Here is a 21,263-nt window from a genome sequence, read left to right as displayed (position 1 = left end):
TCCGTGGAATTGTGCATCATGAATACGCACCGGAAGGACAAACGGTGACAAAGGAGTACTATCACGATGTTCTCCGGCGACTCCGTGATGCAGTTCGGCGCAAAAGACCAGACATGTGGACGGCGAACAACTGGCACTTGCATCACGACAACGCCCCAGCACATTCATCCCAATTGATCCACACTTTCTTGGCCAAACATGGAATTACAACTGTTCGCCAACCTCCCTACTCTCCAGACCTGGCTCCTTGCGACTTCTGGTTGTTTCCAAAATTGAAGACACCACTGAAAGGATCCCGTTTTGAGAGTAGACAAGAGATAATGCGGAACGCGACGACGGAGCTGAACACTATTCCAAAAGAAGACTTCCAGAGGTGTTTCCGGCAGTGGAAGGATCGGTGGGCTAAGTGTGTGCAAGCACAAGGGGCCTACTTTGAAGGGGATTAGGGTCCCAACCCCGTCAGGTATTTGAAATATTTTTTCTGGCTAAAGGTCGGATACTTTTTAGACAGGCCTCGTATGTCAGGTAGAGTGCAGTCTTGCATAAAAACAATGTTTTCGATATCATGATTCTGTAACGATGGTATTACAGAGTCTTGCAACATTCCAAATTATTGTTGACTGTTTGCCATTACTGTTTTCATTTGTGCACTTTCCATTTCTCCATAGAAATAAGGTCCTATTATAAAGTGTGACATAAAACCACACCAGACAGTAACTTTATCATCATGTAATCCTTGCTGAACAATTGTGTTCGGATTATTTTCTGCCCATATCCTGCATTGTGAGTGTTAACACCTCCACTTAATTCGAAATGTACCTTATCTGTCCACAAAATTTTGTCTAACCATTCAACATTATTCAGAATTTCTGCTAACATTTGCAAAAAGAAAGTGACATGAATCTGCTAATTTTCTTCTTTGAGTTCAAAATGCATTTTCATTTTATAAGAATAGACCTGAAGCTGTCTTCTAAGAATTCGGCACATTGTTGAATAATTCATCTCCAAATACTTTGCAATTTTATTAGCACTACAAACATTATATTATGCAGAATTTCCACAGACTTCCCCTGGACTTCTTGTCAAACCAAAATTGCACTCACCTCATTTTCTACTAAATTTCGGTCTACTTGATCGCTTTTTATCGATAACTGCACCAGTTTCCTCAGATTTGTTCACCAGCCTATGAAATGATTTTACACAGCAGGGTCCATTATTTTCTAAATTCATGTAATGTTCGAAATCTTCTCAATATATTCGCTGAACAAGGCCAATATGAACTGTTAGTATGTACAGAAGATACAGCCATTTCGAACTGAAAACTTACTTTAGAATAACCTTATACTTGTTGGAAATAATATTAATATTTTATTCAAGGCATGGTTATCTACAAAAACGTTACATTTAAACAGAATTATTGGAAATCATTTATGTGGGAAATGACACTAAGTTATCTTGCAAATTAAGCTTTCAGGTATAACTCCCTGTAAAGTTGATTTGAATAATTTCGAGGGAAAAATTGTTCCGGAGCCGGGTATCGAACCCGGGACCTTTGGTTAAACGTACCAACGCTCTACCAACTGACCTACCCGGGAACTCTACCAGACACTGATCCAATTTTTTCCTCTATATCCACAGACCTCAAAGTGGGCTGACAACCGTCAAGCAACCAACATCGAGTGCACACTAACTCTGTGTGACTTAAATTGTGGTTTTCTGTTAACGAACAGTGACGTGTATTATGCAAATCAAGCTTTCAGGTATAACTCCCTGTAAAGTTGATTTGAATAATTTCGAGGGAAAAATTGTTCTGGGGCCGGGTATCGAACCCGGGACCTTTGGTTAAACGTACCAACGCTCTCCCAACTGAGCTACCCAGGAACTCTACCAGACACCGATCCAATTTTTCCCTCTATATCCACAGACCTCAAAGTGGGCTGACAACCGTCAAGCAACCAACATTGAGTGCACACTAACTCTGTGTGACTTAAATTGTGGTTTTCTGTTACGTTTAACCAAAGGTCCCTGGTTCGATACCCGGCCCCGGAACAATTTTTCTCTCGAAATTATACTAAGTTATCTTGCATGACAATGTTCTGTCAGCAAATAATAACAAAAGAAATTAAACCTGACACATTTCAACATACAAAGGAAGACTCACAAAGCATTCATTATTCATAACTGTGTTAATTGGTGTCTTTGTGATATACAAAACTTGGGATACAGGTCTTTCTACATAGCAGGCAAAACATGCATGTCTTACCTCTTCTGTTCTCTGGAGCTGATCTAATGACTGCTCAAGAAGATCTCTCTCCTCTCTAATTGATTCCAACTCACTCTCTTTGATCTGCAGTTGTTGACGCCATCTTGCCTCTTCTTGTTCTACATGGTTTTGGAGTTTATTTAACATTCCTTCCTAAATAATAATGAAAAAATATATATAACTTCTCTTATACAAGACAATAATCCATGGTACACACTATTTCAAGATGGATGATATTATTAGTTTGCATTTTATAGACTCAATGAAAAATGATTGGTATCATTACAACCAATTAAAATTAGCAACATCAGTCCTTCATACTTCAGGAATGTAATGAAATTAGTCAAGTCACATCATCCTTCAGTAGTGTTAAAAAGTTACTGATATAGCAAAAAGATTATTCACCACTGGCTTAAGATGAAGCAACTGTTTAATCTTAATAAGTATTAAATAAAACTCAATAAGAAGACAATGATAACTTTTCTCTGAATTTTTTAAAGATAATTTCTTAATCTGATTCATACTGTCTTGATTGATTCTATTCCATTGTTTATTTTTACTGTGTACACTTTATTCAACTGTCTGTTTCTGATTTCATTATGTAAATCGTAATTTGCTTCTAGCTTAATACTATTATGTATCTTCATTCTTGGATACACTATTTTAATACTTGTATAATCACTGAATAAATAATAACTACTTTACTGTGTTAATATTATGATATATTACCTGGTTGACTAGTTTCGACATGATATGTGTCATTCTCCGAAGCCTAGTGAGTTCCCTAACACAGTAGAGCAGTTATTACTTGTTCAGCTATTATGTATTCCATTATGTTTATTTTATTTTTATTCTGTACACTTTACTGAACTGTCTGTTAATGATCTTAATATGTAAATCGTATTTTTGCTGTCTCTGATTTTATTATTTGAATTGTATTTGCTTATAACTTAACACTAATAAGTAATTACAGCAGAATCCCTCTTAACCAGTACTGAAGAGTCTGGGCTAGTTCCGGATACAAGATTTTGCCAGATACTTGAATAAATACCAGTATATACAAAAAAAAAAAAAAAAAAAAAAAAAAGTTCGTATTTCATGGTGCCAAATGTTGAAACTGCAGCCATATGAAGCTTATTTCTCTATCACTTGCTCGTAACTGAATATACATAAAAACTGTGTGGCTTTTCTTTATTAAAACACATTACAGAACACAAATAATAGGCATACACTAATTTTAGGTTAGAATATTCACTGGAAACGAAAATTCGTGTGAATTTGCTAATGTGGCAACATTGACGGTATGAACATAACTAACTAAAAATAAAAAATGTGTGAATTTTCTTTATTAAACACTTTACAGAATATAAATACAGTAATACACTAATTTTAGGTTAGAATATTCACTGAAAACAAAAGTTTGTGCTAACTTCCTAATGTGGTAAAACTGACGACCCAGACTGTGACAATCTGGCAGATTTAATTTTTTTTTTTTTTTTTTTTGCCCAGCCAAAAGTGCCATTGTTTTGGTATTGCCAGTTATTTGGATGCCGGTTACGAGGGATTTTATTGTACTTCAAATCTGACATTTCTATGTTTGACTATGGAAGCAGGTTTTACGCCTGGTTAAGTGTAAGAGAAGACCGCAAGATTAAATAAATCCTTTATTATTATTATTATTATTATTATTATTATTACATTACATGTAGTAGACATACCGTTTCCTCTATAATAGTCTTGTAGTGAGTGACCATAGCTTGCAGCTGAGAATTCTGCTTTTCCACTTCTATTAACATCGACGAGTGGTCTTCCACAGAAGCTACTGCTGCTGCTTGTGTCTTCTGTTGAGAGATTAAACTTCTGGCTGAGTTCTCAAATCTCTCAACCCACACTTCGTAAGGCTGAAAAATAGTGGAAATGGAGCTTAAACATAGCTGTTTTAGGCTGCACTATACTAGATTCTAATATAAACAACACAAACACAATAAGATTGAGATAAAACAGTTTACCTTATTATCTTCAATTCTAATTTCAGGAAATATCCTCTGCAATAGCTCTTTAGTGGCGGACTGTTCTTCTACTTTAATTTTTTTACTAACTTCCTGTAAATTTGACAAAAATTAGACGCCAAAAGAAAACAAGAAACAGGTTCATAAATATTAAAACATCCCAATAGTAACAAACAATAAACTTCAAAGAACATATCTGAGATATTTTAAAGAAAATGTAATAATAATAGTAATTATTAATTATTTTTCTAATTAGGAGAGGAGAAGACAGTATTAAATAGAAATTGAAGGTTACAAATAAAGAAAACCGTTTAAAATTAACACAGTGGTTGACAGAATGTTTACAAGGAGTTTTAAGTAACATACACAAACAGCTGAATAAAGCATATTATACAACACCTTTAAAAAGAAAGATTACATTGGTTAAAGTTAAACAAATCATGATCTGAGGAAGAAATTTGTTGCATTTACTTTAATGAAATTATTTAAAATTGAGTTTATAAACAGTAACATTTTATTCAGCTGTGTTATTTTCAAACTATTAGTAAAGTAAGAGTAAAAACTTTACGAAAAATAATAACTGCATTTATTTATGTGTGCAATGAAATTGAATATCGAGTTACTTTGTTCAAAATCTTTTACCATGCAAGCATGTATAGAATAGCAAAGCTTTCATGCATTAAATACAGCAGACACACACACAAACAAAAATCTTATGAAATTTCAACAAAATCGTTCAAGTTCCTTATACTTCATCTGATAAGGAGTCTGTGATGGTGTTATCACAACATAAAGGAGTGCAATTAAAAGGTGCCTTCTTTTCCATATGTAATTCATGGATAATAACAGAGTAGTTTGTTTTGTGTTTCAGTTTGTAATGTGAAGAAATTTCAAAATATTCTAATGGACAAATACTTCAGGAGTGTACCAGATGAAACTTATGCAATAATTTTTGCTAACTAGATATCAAAATATAAGTTCTAAGAATTTTGAAATATAGAAGATATTAACCTTTGTCCCATACATTAATACCCAAGGAGAGAAAGAAAGAGAGAGAAAGATATGAAAACAAGAAAAGTAAATTACACATCATAAAAAAAAAACAATGAAATGGAAAAACAAGCTTTCTTTCATATAATATACTCATCATGTAACATCTTCACTAGTTCACTATTTTATCGTTATTTCTATGAAATATACGTATTACACTTATGATTTTGTAAATGAGATGGTTATTGCACAATACTGAATACAACCGGGGTTTAACTCATATAAAAATTAGTATCAGCACTTAAGAGAAAATTGATTTTGTTTTTCCTTCTTCTTTGCTACACGCATCAAACTTCTGCATCAATAGCATGATTTCCCCGGCATATGTGTTGGGCAAGTTTCCGAAGATTACTGTTATTTAGGATGGTCTCCATGTCGTCAAACATTTTATGTTGAGTGTCTGAAAATGTATATGTACATTCCTGATGTGAACACGGTTTACATAATTATGGCTTTCAGGGCAAGTTCAAATATAAGTAAGTTTCGTCATCATGTAATCAAAACTGGCAATGGTTCCAAAGCTGAGGAGATTTTTGTGTAGTGATAGATGGATGAACTTTACATTTAGTTAATATGATTTCTTGTTGTTGAATGATTTCTGTTTTCCAGTTTTGAGTAATGATTTTATATAGAGCTGAGATGCAGAATTTCTATGCTACTTTAGGTAGTTGTGTTAGATGTTATAGAGTTGTTTCATCTGCTTTTTCGTTGTCTTTTATATTCACATGACTTTTTTACTCATTGGAAGTATATTTTCTTGTATTGTAGAAGCAATATGTGTAGCATGAGATACATCACTATTGTTCGAAAGTAGTATTATGAAGGTTTATACTAATGTAGTATATATATAATGAAGCTTTTGAGTCTGTAAGTACACAAATTTCATCTTTAGAAGAAGACAGACAATAAATAACCAAGTACGGCATTAATCCCCAGCAATTCAGAGTCCATACTTCAATCGCAGTTTCCAGAATGAAGTGTAGTTGATTGGATCAACAGAATCGTCAGTGTAGGTATGTGAACAGTTGTATTTTTCATTTGTGGTGTGAGAAGCTGTTGCTCACACAATTTCTGGATGTGTACATTTGTATTGCCTTGGTCATCTAGTAATATGAGGTTTAATGATGGTATTGTCCATTTGCAATGGAAGAGTTTTATTTACAGGATGGATATGTTCTGGAAATAACTTGATTTTTCACGAATACTATAGTCCTTCTTAAGGAAATATTGCTTATGTGCTTGGTTAGATGGAATTAGTTGGTTTTCTGGGTTAGTTATTCTACATTTTACACTCAATTTACTTACTCGTTTGTTGATCTACATATCCGAAGGTTTTATGTTCAATTACACTTCCATGCCATTTTTGGTGCTCCTAAAGCAGATACATAATGCACAGTTCTGTAGTTTCTGTAATTTATGTAGGTGGACAGTTGCTGTATCTCCGCAGATTTCACATGCATAGATGATTTTTGGTCTAATGTAAACCAAGTTGAAATCTCTTAATATTAGCAGTTCTATTTCCCAGTAACTGTTTGCTACAGTTTTCCGCATATTTATTCTCTTCACTACAATTTCCATTATAGAGATTCAATGTGATTTTTTTCAGAGTACCAGTAATTTTAGATCTAATGTTATCCCTAGCAGCTTTGTGTTTGTAGTGAATCTTATTTTTTCGCCAGCCAAGAATAATGTAGGTTCAACTTTCTTCAATGAGTATCTAGTTGTAAAGATGCTGCAATCGTGTTTTCTCTGGAGAGTCTACGTCTCCATTTTTCAGTCTAAACTTGCACTGAAAATCAGTTGTTGCTTGAATGATATCAGAGAAAAGGACCAAATTGTTATGTTGTTAGATGCATACTTTTGTATTGCTATTATAGCATTAGTTTATTTCGTGTACTGCTATATTACGTAAAAAGGATGGGCCTTAAAGAAACTGCAACCCTGCTGAGTCACATGCAGGATCAGGTTATGCATTATCACTGAAAGAATGATCTCTGCATTAATTGGAGCCTGCAAGTGACTCGGCTGAGAGCCTAGTTGCTGCGTTCTAGTTTCTCTACAATCTATTCACCCAGTACTAAGAACTTTGATGCCACATTGTTGTGAACATTCAGTATTGCTAATATGAGTAAAAAATAATTATAAAATAAATTCTAGGAACAAAAAGCATTAAGAGTACCTAAAAAATGTTGTCTATTTAATATAAATGACATGTCAGCAAAATCCACCAATATTTTATTAAACACACTGCAAATTACAAAAAAATTCCAATATAGGGCAGTGTTACTGTGTTATATACAGGGTGTCTACTGAAAAAGTGAAACAAAAATTAGTTACTTTTAGTTACCATAACTTAATAATTACTCATAAGCACGACAAAAAAAACTTAATAACATTTCAGTCATCCAATTTGTTCCTTAAGTTCTCTGATCTTTAGTTCAATCGAGCCAATTTTTCCCCCCAATCCAGCCTTCTAGGCTGTATTAGACTTGCATATTATGTAATCGTTGACTACAGACCACTGCAGCTCAGGCAATAGCACCAAGTGGAGCAGAATAATATGAGCAATTTCGTTACCCATGACCATTCGAGTCTTTTAAATTTGTTACATTTCGTTACTAGCAGACACCTTGATACACTCACTTACAGATATTTCATAGAATTTTTTTTTTTGTAAAGAACAGTTTTGAAAATCTCGACTGCATCTTCTAACAATCCAAGATTATTAATAATATCAATTGATGAATCTTCTAACATAATGTAAGTTAAATCTATTACAACTGGATTGAATGCAAACAGATGTGGAGGTCTGAAAATGGACTTCTATGTCCAAGTAATATGTTCTGAAGTGTAACTTCTTCGAAAAATTTAAATTCGAAAGCAAAAGTAACCGAATATATTTTAAACAAAATTGTTCAAAACTGATTACAAAATGCATTAAAAAAAAAGTGACACCAAGATCACCGTTTTCATCCACTCATTACATTCTAAGAACTACATAAAATTATTTAAATATAAACAGCAGTGGAAGTGCAAAGCTGTTGACGACTGTCGATTTTTACACCATCAAGACTCCTGTAATCAAAATGAATTGATGAAACCTTAAAGCTTGAAGTTAGCCCACTTCAGACATGAAATTGTGACAATTTATTTTTTGTAGATATAATCAAAATAAAATTAATAAATCTGTAAAGAATATTCAGAGGCAACAAAAAATGTTAATTAACATAATTTTCAAATATAATAACTAGGGCAAGGATTTTGATGACCTATAAAATATGAAAAAATGTCCTAAAAACAATGCATTTATGACCTAAAAATCTTTAAAAAATGCCCTAAAAAATTCACTAAAAATTGATCCTACATTCTAAAATTGGCTTAGTAGGAAAGGAAGTTTTGTGCTGCTTAATATTTAGGCTAGTAATTAAATTAAATTCTAGTACCAACATTCAAGTTTATTTAATTTTACATAATTTTTTCTAATTAGTACACTTTAATTAATTATTTTACCTGATGTAGTTTTCAAGTAGTCTACCACAAGGCCACTCTTATCCGGAACTAGTTGGTATAGAGGAGTCTATATTGAAGGGGTGGTTGGACTGATCCATTACATGGGGTGTACTACGTTAAAATGACGATATTTGTGTAGAAAAAGGATTAAAATATTATACAAAATATTGGGTATTAATAGACAAAATACGTAGAGAAAATATCGAAGGAAATAAACATTATTTTACATTAACCTTAAGTACTTGCGTCAGATCTATATGACTCGAGTGTTTTTTCTTTCCTCTGTTTTCTTTGCTGGAAGGTAATATGAAGTGCCAATGGTGTGTAATTTCTTCTGTTGTTGAAGTCTTTGAAACGGTCTGGCTGTAGTCATTTATCATTTAGCACCAACAGCTGTTTATACATTGTGATTTGATCCGATGCGAGTACTTAAGGGTTAATAATAGGGATTTATGGCCAAAATTAAGTGAAAATGACTAAAAAATTACAGAATAAAACAAAAAATGCTCTTATGAGTTGAAACAGGCAAAAAATGCCCTAACAAATATGTTTTAAAACACTCAGTTTACGCATAAAATATAAATACTAAAGCAGCTATGTTTCTGGCTTAACAGAAAAAAGACGCAATTTCATCAAAATCCTAGCCCTAATAATAACGAATTCTCCAAGTTGTAAGGAATTCCATCTTTTATGAATTAATAATGACAATTGACTTCCAGTTTGGGAGTAATTGGATATAAAATATGTATTCTTTTTATTTAAGATCTAGCAATAATGAACTGAATGAATGAACTTGCACATAATACATTTTTCATATCATACTAAGTAAGGTCATCCTTGTATACAATTTAAGAAAATCTAAAGTGGGCTTCACAAAATTATCGTAATAACTTACACTGACTAGTTTATTGGACTCTTTCACTTTAGATTCCAGAGACTTTTCGGTGACAGACAGGGCCTCCATTGCTTTCCAGTTCTTTGAACGCAAATCCTAAGACCATAAAAGGAGAAACCATTAGGAGAATCCATAGGTGAGTGGTTACTGATACCAACAACCTAGCGTTTCTCATAAATATATAATCACTGATACAATGCAAAAGTATTCAAAGCAAAATGCAAATGGCAACCACAAATGCATAATGATGATTTGAAAAAAAAAATATTAAATAATTATTTTCTTCTTGGCATGAACATAGACAATTCCTGTCAACAGCTATGAAAACTGTTTCACATTTTTTACCAGCAGAAACTTCTATTCTATTACAAAAAGAGAAGAAATTAAAATATATTTCATTATACGGTAGCTACCAGAGGTCTGCATCGGATGTTTTCGCTCGAGCGCCAAGTAGTTCATAGCATAATCCGATAAGTAGCGCACATGCATGATGGGTAAAACTGTCGTAAGCGATAAATCCTCGAACGGTATAAGCCGAGTGTTAGACATTCGTTCTTGTTACAGTGATGAACTGTGTAATAACATCATAGATGTTTATCACTTCAAAACTTTGCAGTGTTTAACTAACCTCTCCATAGTACAACAACAAAACTTGTTTTAAAATGTAATATAAATGTTGTAGGTAAATGTTTTTTTTTCTTCCCCACACAGGAGTGATTTTGTTTTTGCCACATCTGATAGATGTTATTGGATGTAAATGTAATTATTATAAACGGAGAACACAATCACGGTAATGCAAGAACCGTATCAAGTTTTCTAGTAATAATAATAATCTCTAATAATTAGTGTATCAATCTTTGCGTCTGTAACAGTTGTGCTGCATGATTATTCGTTTTATTATATTTTCTGTGACGTTATCTCTGTACTAATATTGTTATTAATCTACTGTTATATCAATAATATTTTGTAAAAACGTTTCTACATTGTCGCAGTATATAGGCAGAACACTATGTATGGACCTATCATATTATATATGTGGTAAATCAAATATTGAATAATTATTAATTAGCAATAATAACTGTATATCAAAGTTTTTCATACTATTTATAACTTCATGTTCCCGTTTTGGTACGTTCCATTGACTATTCCATTAAACGTTTGTCATAAACGCAGAAAATAAAGCCTTATTTTTACCGTGTGAGCAAAACATACGTGTACCTTATCTGTCACCTTCCATACAAGATAAGACATGTCGGTGAGATGACCTTGTACTGTGCTTGTATTTATTACGAGCATATCACGACTGATCTTATCTCACTCGAACGTGCGACATTCGACCGAGTTCAAGCGAGCGATTTAACTCCAATGCAGCACTCTGGTAGCTACATTTAAACAGTCTTCTTGAAGTGGTACCCATTTCATGTATATTTTACCATCTATCTTGAGAGCAGAATGACTACTCAAATATCGTATCGTTAACAGAAAAGTTTTGTTTAGTCTATTAAAATGATACATGCATGACTTATCATTCAGTGATATTCCAGCAGAAATCCTGATCTCAAAACAGACTGCTAAATTGCGATAAAAGCTTTGGCACTAACCACATCCTCAAAACAGCACCGTCCAAGAGCAAAATAAATTATGGCCGCAGAAGCTTCAACAAAGAGACAAGCGAGAAAATTTATAGTTGAGCTTTTTCAGCTGAAAACACTGGTGACATTTGCACAGATCAACCTGGACACGGGTTGCGTCTGAGAAATAGACTTCACTTCTATGCCCATTTGTAAACAAATAGATTTTTTAAAGCTGCAGTAGAGCATTTAAGAAATACTGAAATGCTATGGATTCTCCTTAACACTAGAGCTATATTTGTTAGTTTTGTGCTGCTCACATGCATGAAAGCAAACAAGGCATTTGAAGCAATGTGGATGAATTTTTCGAGAAATACAGCATTGTGCTTTGTGAGCAACGTATTCTTATATACTTTACATACAAGATATCATCAATAAGCAGTACCCTACTACTAGCGAAGACACCTGATATTTTATTAAATATGTAGTATAACAACATACCATCACATTGTTGGCCATTAAACTGCAATACTAATTCATGAATGAATGCTTATTAAATATTATTGAATGTGGTTCAGTTACTAAATTAAATAAATGGATAATGATAAAATGATGTGATAGGCATTTTGTTTCATGTATTTACTGAAAAAAACTGAATATCTGACCATTTTTTTAATGAATTTATTTTTTATCAGAAAATCTATCAAATGTAGAGAAGTGATCTTGCATCATATTGTAGATATGACATGCATAAATATACACAAAAAATTGGATAGTTTTTTAGTTATGTGGGAAATGCTTCATCACTGCACAGTGAACTGAATTTTGAAAAAAAAAAAATGCAAATGATATTTTTTAAATCGTAAAAATGTTTTTTTCATATAGCAGAAGGACAGTGTTTTACACATACTAATTTTCATTATTGTACAAGATACAGTAATGGATGAAAAAATGTTGAATATTTCCAAAATTTTACTGCTGTAAGCTGTACCTAACCCCTTAAGGGTGAAAAAAAAGTGTTTAGTTTTTGTTTGTAACTCTGTTTAAGTGTGTGTAATAACTTCATTCAGAGATTGTTAAACTTCATTACATGTTAACACATGTTTCTTATTACTCAGTTTAAATATATTGTTGTGTAATAATCTTGACTACTGCATAAATGAAAATTAATGATCAATACTGTTACACAGATACACAGCAGCCACACCATTTGATCAAGTGCTTCTTTTAGGTTTAAGAACAATCATAATTACAATGACTCTAATGTCTCTAGCAACTATGTTTGTTCATTTGATTCGATAGAGGTGCCAATGGACAATTCAAGCTAGAGATAATATAATCAATGTCATAACCAGAGCCAGGATTTTTACGTAATGCCATATTGCGCAATATGTACACAAATATGTACAGATTTGTTAAAAAATGTTGTTGTTGTTTTGTAATGCCAGGCGTTTGACAATAAAGTCATTTGACCTCTTGCACTTCAATATTTTTCAAAGATATTATCATGGCCAGCCACTGAAGCACAGATTTTGAGGTGTTAAGAATCCATTTCTTGGTTTGAGTTGCACAATGGGCAGTTAGGGGACTGATATATTCCAATTCTATGCAGATGTTTGGCCAAACAATCATGGCCTGTTGCCAATCTAAATGCAGCTACAGACGATTTTCGTGGCTGCAAAAGGGTATCTGTCCGATACAAGGGAGAGAGCCATTAATCCTTCCCATTGAAGGCTTTAAGAAACCAACCTGGACAAATACCCAACGTCCCATCCCTACCTTCCCGTGGTGCAGCTGTTAGTAAGCATAATTTTACAAGCTGAACTAAAGGGAGGGGCTACTCATCCATTAGCACTGGTCAGCTTGATGAGTTATTGACCGAATTTGGTATAATTTTCCTCTATCCAATACCTAATTCGCTCTTTACCCTTTCCTATCCAGTCCTCTTACTAAACTCTTACTTTCTTCGACTCCGACGGCATTAGAGCATTCGAGGCCTAGGGGTTCATTTCCCTTTCCTTCCTCCTCTTTCTACTTTTCTGTTCCTAGTGCTAACCTGCTATGGCACTACAATCGTCCTCCAGTGGCTTAAGGAGGGAAAGCTGGTGATCAACAAGATCTCCCAACAAGATCAACAGCAGGTGTGGTCCTCCAGACATTGTGGGGGTTGTGTGTGAATGAAGTAGCCACCAAAACGTTAAAATATGGTGTTCACTTAAATCGGCTACAACTTGCCAGTTTCACTCCAATATGTTAAAAAATGTAACTAAATAGGAAGCAATGAAAATATAATAATTATCAGTTTTAGCATAACAGCATTTACTGTTACTGAACATATAATACTTAAGATGACAAGCAAAAAACCGATAGTTCTGACATTAATACACCTTAACTCGAAGTAAAAATGATTAGAAAATGTAACATTTTTAGCAAAACACGAAGTTCAAAAAGTCTTCGCTAGATGTTGCACATGCCAAAGTGTACGCATGCTCTCATGTGTTGAGTGTTGCATAATCTACTTGCAGTGAACAAGCAATGAGCATTATCTAATAAGCAGCTAGCGTTAACTGTATATAACCAGATACTAATATTATGTCACTGGACAAGGCCATGTAATAGAGGAAAGTCAACTGAAAATGGAAGAGTTTATTACTTATGTACAAGGGAACAGGTTAAAAATAAATTAATTTAATTATTAGTTTCTTCTTTTTTGCACTATTAAGGACTTCCTTTGGTTTGGAGGCAAATGGACTCGGCAGATTAATATCAAGTTTATCAAGATTGAACAACTAGTGGAAGAGCCACTGATGCAGCTGGGAACAGGCCTGGATGTGTGTGATGCCAGAAACCTTCTCAGGTTTAGAGAGCCACATAAATAAGCATTTTTTTGTCATGGACATAAGACAGTCAAGAACAATGTAGTATAGAATCTTCTGTCATTTTTTAATTTTTCATATCAAATAATGGAATTTATTTGCTTAGTATTCACTGGAAAATGACGAAACTATTTCAATTGTTACTTCTATTATTTTAATCTTCAATATAAGTGTAAATTTCGTCATTTTTTATTGCAACTAAAATGTGACTTCTTTAAAATTTGACCGTCAAAACTGGTTTCCAAGTAATTTCACCACTGAAATTCTTGAGTTCCCTCCAATGGAGGAAGTAAAAGTACTCCTCCTCTCCAATACACAAATAATTCACACACTATTTCTTTACTTATTTGAGGAAAATTTTCTACCAACACACTTGTAAACATTAATAAATTCTGTTTCATTTATTTAATTTCTTTTTGAATTCTTTCTACTTGACTGTGCTAACTGTTCATGATGGTGAACAGAAACTTATGCCACAAAACAATAAAAATGTCTCAACAAAGCATTTGTCGATACTTATTACTGTTGGTTGTATTCAGTTAAAAAATGTATTAATTGAAGCATTTTTTTTTTGTTCTTGAAGTACAATTGTCTTAAAATATGTGTAACATATTCGAAAAGAACGAAAAAGTTGTAGTTTTATGTACAATGGCATGGAAAGAATTAATCTGTCGCAAATATATCAAATATCAAAAGTTAATTTTTATTATATCAAAGAGAACGTCAAAATATCTAATATTAATTTTTGTTATATCAAAGAGAATATCTTAAATTTGCAAGATTTATGTTTCTTAAAACCACCGACAGTATTGTATTGTATTGTATTTATTTACATTCCATCGTATTCATACGTGGCTTCACAGCTAGAATATGGAACAGGTAAAAAAAAATCTTAATACTATTAAGTCTTAATTATAGTGACAGTCGAATTACATATGAAACATAATATGGAAGTTCACAAAAATATGAACTGTAGCTTCACGTTAACTTTTTCTTATATGGTATAGCTTTCATTAATACTAAGAAGTGTTTCTGTAAAAATCTCTGGACGATTTCTAACAGCTTAATTCTTTGCTATGAATCTTACTAAAAAAAAAAAAAAAAAAAAAAAAAAAAAACGAGTTACCAGTGAGTTACACCATCTTGTATAATAAATAATCTAAGCCTTCTGCAAATTCAATGCATTTTATATCAGCTTGATGAAAATGCTCCAAATGCTAATAAGAACTACAGACTGACTGATCTTGTTTCAATAACAAATGAAAGCGAATTAATGAAATGTGTCTTATATTTAATGTTCAATATATAAAGTTTCAGGATAAAAAGAAAAGAATTTCCTACTTTTTAATCATAGGAATAAGAACAAACTTTGTGTATTTTCGAATTTCAGAATTATGAAGTACATTTCACCATTACCGAATTTCACCAATCCCAAAGCTTAAATTTTTTACATGCAGTGCCATAGCAATACATTCAGACATGCTTCTATGTGTTATAAAAGTTATTTTTTATACATACATTATTCTTTTTTCTTTGAGACTCCAAGTCTTCGTTCAATTTACTAATCTCAGTCTTGAATATGTTAAGTTCAGATGTTAGTTTCTCTACGAGAGACTCTTTCTGTTTCAACTCACTGTTCAACTTCTCCACTAGAAGTTCTTTTTGTTTCATTCTGCAAAACAAACAATACCACATTTAGCACGACTCATTTTCTGACCATTTACTAGGCATGTTTTTGTGCAACTAGGCATGTTTCACCACAACATAAATTTCAGTATCAGAAAATTTATATGTTTATTGCGAATCACATTATGCAAACATATTTTGAGATATGTGGATATAAGGGGAAAATTGAGCCGGGATCTGGTATAGTTCCTGGGTAGCTCAGTCTGTAGAGCATTGGCGTGCTCAGCGAAAGGTCCCGGGTTCGATACCCGGCCCAGGAACAATTTTTCCCTTGAAATTATTCATATTTTGAAAATATATAATGAACATTTCCGCCCTTATTATGGCATCTTCAGATTAACATACATGCAATCAATATCCATTACATTTTACAATTATACAATAACATGGAATAATATTACAATAAATAATTCTCAAATTAATTAAAATTGTGAAGTGTGAAAAATCATTACTTTCATTCATCTAGGTCTAGTAAAATTACAATCAGTATATCTATATATTTGTTAAATGGTGAAAATAAATTATTAAAACATGAAAAACTATGTTACAATGTTGTGTTATACATATTGAGTTGATTGTACAATAGTTTTTTAAATATCATGTATGTTGTATATGGATACAAATAAGGTTAGCAATTAATTAATTTGTATATTTGTTGTTGTGTAAAGTTGATCTTGTCCCAAGGTTAATTATATTGATATCAAATATAATTATTATAATACAGTAGTAGTAATGTCTTGAGATTTGGTGATGATTGGAAGTACACCTGTGAAGTGTTTGTAGATTAAGAATTATAAATTTATGTAAACTATGCTGTATGCATTTGTAGATGTGGAAGTAATCTGCAAATATAAAAAAAATATATATTATAATGTGGTAAATATTAATATGTAGTATATAACATCATTAATTATGTTGATTTATTAGTCTGCTATAAACATTGTTTGATAATTAATGAATTTTAATATTCTAAAAGGAATATAACTTATGTAAAATATACCATAAGTATGTAAGAAAAGTATAATGCGATATATTCATGAGTATATGTTGCAGATCATCTGATGTAATCTGCAAGTATTTAAATATCGTGAATGTTAATTATGATTCTTTGTTGAATTAACTAAATTGTTTAGAAACTCTATAAAAAGGGGCGAAAACGTTCATAATATATTTTGAAAATAAGTTTACATAATGTGATTTGCAATAAACAGATCAGTTTTCCGACTGATATTGAAATTTATGTTGTGGTTAATCTACAGTATAGAACTTACTGGACTTTCCAAATATGAATTATAAAATAAACATGTTTCATTCTCCACGCCCTGTCACATGAGTTGTCTTAAATGACGTATCAATACAACTAGTACATTCTATCTTATACTAACAGTCTCTCGATAAAGTTTTCTAGTTTAAACAATGAAAGACAAAAGTATGAGACAAATTTCCACTAAGCAGCAATAAAGACAGAGGCGAAAAAGTCGCATTCATCACTGAAGACAAACATCTTAACAGACAAAAAATTGGTGTAATGAAGATGACACATACCTTCTCAAATTATTTAACACGTTTTACAACAATTCAATTCTTAATATGTTACCAATGACATTAATGTATTTTCATTTTCTACATTGTACTTGAAAGACATTTTCTGTAATCTCAAAAATGAGATGAATGATTTCAATTATACATTGCAAGATTTAGTGTTTGTATTAAGTTTTGTACAAACCGCCATAGTAATAAACTGTTTTTACATTTGGAGACCAATCATTCTGACCTATCTCCCAAAAAATTCTCACCAAATATAGTAAGACAACGATGTTTTCTTACATCACGTAGCTCACGATACTTGTTATCTAAGGATAATTATAAAATATGCATTCTGTTGCATGAGAACTGCCGAAAATGGAGTGCAAAAAAATGCATGAAGAATAATTCAAGTTCTTAGCAGATTTAGACATTCATGACAAAATTTTACAGTATAATAAATCAATGGGCATCATAAACAGAATCATGAAACCATCTCTAGTTCAGCGACATACCCATACTCGTCTGTATAAAACCTTAGCACGACAAGTCCTGTGCTATGGAAGTGAAGCATGGACTCTAAGGAAACGTGATGCAAGTAGAATCACTGCTAGTGAAATGAGATTCATGTGCCGAACAGCTGGCTATACTAAGTGGGATCATAAATATAATTATGAAGACATCTTAAAGGAACTTGAAATGAACTCTATACTAGCAGACATATGTCACTATCAAGATAACTGGCATCAGCATGTGAGGCATATGTCTAGGACTAGAATCCCTCGTGCATCCTGCATTACCAACCTAGAGGCAAGAGATCACGTGGATGTCCAAGGAAGAGATGAGCTGAAAACTTTTGTGGACCTTAACAGTTCCTCTGGGACTATAACCTGTATGGCTGATGATGATGACTGTAGATGGAGATTGTGTGACATACATAAAAGTTTAATTTTAGTTTTGGTGCCAATTTCTAACCTTCATCGCTAACACTGCCCTCTCATAGTCAAACATATTCTTACAACAAATCTCATAATAGTACATTATGCAACGAACCTATAATGGTAGTAATTAAGACGCAAGTATGTTTGTTTATGAAACGAGCGCAAGCAAGTCTCATAATTTTCATACAAGCGTCTTAATTACCATTATAGGCAAGTTTCATACGACTTTTTATGCTCGACCATATTTCTAACTTGAAATTATTCATAGGTTTCATGTTATGGTTATGTAGGCCTAAGTGACGAACGGAACTGACCTGAATTGAATCGGTGAGTGGAAAAGGGGTAACATTCCAAAAAATGCGAAAATAAACTGAGATAGCAGAATTGTTCATATATCATAATCCTACCTATTGAGCAGAAAGGAATAATATTCCTATCATCCTAATGCCAATAGCATGGACCCGTGTTTGGAGTTGAGTAGAAGAACGGTAACATTCCAGGAATGTTACTTTTATTCCACTCAATAGTGGAGCACTATTGTGTTAGTTTTCATATGGTATGCTTGGAGCGTGGCATACACTGTAATAATCGTTTCGTTTCGTAACTGTTTTAAAACTTTATTATTACAGGTGTTCCAGGTTATGTTTGATCAAACGTCTTCTGTATGAAAGATTTGGAAAATAGTTTTTGAAGTTAGTGTCTTTGAGTAAAAAACAACAACAATGTTAGAAGAGAAAGGTAATGAGCCAAGAAGAAAGAAAGGAAAGGTGAACAGGAATTCACATACAAAAGAAATGGAGAAAATATCTAGGAGTAGGAGAGAAGAGTTTGTAACCTACAAAGGTGTATTAGTCGAGACCAAAAAAACGGGCAAAGACTGTAACTGTCGAAAAAAGGTGTACAAATACGTTTTCAAATGTGGAAAAAGAAACAATCATAAAAACGGTGTTCAATGTTCGGCCAAAAAATGAAAAAGATGTTTATTTGATGGGCTTCATAAGTAGGCAGGGAGTGGCTAGGCATCGGTCAGTGAATGGAAACTCAAAAGCAAACACGTCATCCTTTACCTTTTATGCAATGAAAGGTAACGTCCGAGTTCAGGTGTGCCGCAAAGCTCTTATAAGTCTACATGCATGTAAATAGAGGAAATATTTTACCAGCCTTTGTAAATGCTCAAATTCATGTGCATATTGCATCTTTTCCAACACACACATCTCACTACAGCTCTAACCCTATAATTTACCTAGATGCAGAGTTATCTGTGACCAAATGCATCAGATATTTTTAGAAAAACATCCATAGTGTAAAGATGTAGTGAAATATGAATATTATCTTCGATACTTCCACGAAAATTTTGCCTACAGATTTGGACGACCACAGGTGGACGTTTGTTGTACCTGCGAGGAGTTGAATTCTAAAATAAAATCAACAACTCTAAATGAAGCTGCAAGGCGTTCTGCTGAAGCTGAGCTTGTAGTACATAAGTGGCGGGCCAAAAAATTTTATAATAAACTTCAGAATGTGACAGAATTGAGCAAAAATGATCCAAAAGTTAGTGATATCGTTTTTGATTTTATACAAAATTTGCCCCTGCCTTTATTACCAGTTCAAGAAATGTTTTATTTGAGAAAACTTTAGTATTATGTGTTCAACGTCCATGACCTGAAAACTGGACAATCTGTCTTTTATAACTACCCAGAAGGAGAAGCCAAGAAAGGACCCAATGAGGTGTGTATATTTTTGCTCAATTTCATTGAAACCTTCGTCCCACTGGAAGTCTACATTCGTCATGTCTCTTGTGGTGCATGTGAACCGCAATCACACAATGTGCAGGCTGGTGCTTTCTCTTACAAAGAAATTCACCAATATTACCCTGTAAGAGGACACAGCTTCATGCCTTGTGACAGGACTTTTGGCACCAAGAAAAGTGTCATTTACTGTAAGTAAATATAGACACGACATCTTCAAACAAGAAGAAAAAGGTTTTGTCTGTTCTGAGTTTATAGACAGTTTTGCTGCATACAGGTTTAAGCTGAGTAAGGGAAATGATGCACCATTTCGAGATGTACAGGCATACATCAACAAAGTTGCAATAAAGAAAAAGAAGATTGAAGATGTAGGAAAAATACTGCAGTACATTCCACAAGAATATCTTTCCTTCTATGAAGAACGACTAACTTGGCCTACTGATGATGCCGAAGAAGGTGCAGATGATGATGATGATGATGATGATTATGATGATGATGATGATGTGTAAATGTATATGTATTCAAATTGTATGTTTTTCAAGAAATTTAGTCAAATTGAGTTACGCTATAAAGAAAACTTGCTAATTGTTTAAAATATTTCTGTTCATTTTAACCAATATTACATTTGACTGGAAAAAGGGTAACATTCCCAAACTTTAAACAATCAAATCTAAAAAACCAATGTATATATTAACAAACAAATATAAAGGCTGATATGCTTGTAACTAGTAGTAATTGTGATCCATTGTAAGTTTTTTGATTAAAGTAAAAATAAAGTCACAAAACAGTTTTCTTTCATTTTCTCGAAAGCATGATTTTGGAATGTTACCCCTTTTCCACTCACCGATTCAATTGTGAGATGTGCGCAGACGCGAAAGTATTGATTTTTTCCGAGGCACGAATATCATTGACCTTGATATAACCTAGAGAACATTAGTCTTGATATAACCTGGAAATTGATTTAGAATTGAAAAACGAGATGACAAATTGAATTTATTTGAATATTATTTACAATTAACGCTAATTATTATAATAACAGAACATAACCTTCTGCGACAGTATTGGATTTCCAGCCTCCGTGACATTTCCCTAGTTGTCTTTGGATTGCATATCCGAGAATAATCGAAAACCTGAACTTTAATGAATAGGTGTACTTTAATGACATGCATTAAAGGACTGCTACCAGTGTA

The 21,263-nt window shown here is 32.9% G+C and overlaps 1 protein-coding gene and 1 non-coding gene across 11 annotated transcripts in view; one reads left to right on the top strand and one right to left on the bottom strand.

Moving 5' to 3' along the window:
* Positions 1–21,263, bottom strand: part of LOC138692649 (ribosome-binding protein 1-like) — a 163,455-nt gene that overhangs the window by 41,914 nt on the left and 100,278 nt on the right. For 9 of the 10 annotated variants that reach the window (XM_069815735.1, XM_069815738.1, XM_069815741.1 and 6 more), the window contains 5 exons: positions 15,693–15,846; positions 9,728–9,823; positions 4,273–4,365; positions 3,982–4,164; positions 2,264–2,416 (listed from right to left, as the gene is read on the bottom strand). In XM_069815735.1, coding sequence (XP_069671836.1) covers positions 2,264–2,416; positions 3,982–4,164; positions 4,273–4,365; positions 9,728–9,823; positions 15,693–15,846 — 679 coding nt within the window. The remainder of the gene's footprint in view (positions 1–2,263; positions 2,417–3,981; positions 4,165–4,272; positions 4,366–9,727; positions 9,824–15,692; positions 15,847–21,263) is intronic. The other variant, XM_069815742.1, reaches the window with a different exon arrangement.
* TRNAS-GCU (transfer RNA serine (anticodon GCU)) lies at positions 16,048–16,120 on the top strand. Its single transcript has one exon. It is a non-coding gene; the product is annotated as a tRNA-Ser (tRNA).

This window comes from Periplaneta americana, chromosome 17 (assembly GCF_040183065.1).
Source record: "Periplaneta americana isolate PAMFEO1 chromosome 17, P.americana_PAMFEO1_priV1, whole genome shotgun sequence".
NCBI classification, from domain to species: Eukaryota; Metazoa; Arthropoda; class Insecta; order Blattodea; family Blattidae; genus Periplaneta; species Periplaneta americana.
Note: the sequence above shows the minus strand (reverse complement) of the source record. Positions and strands in the feature narration are given on the sequence as shown.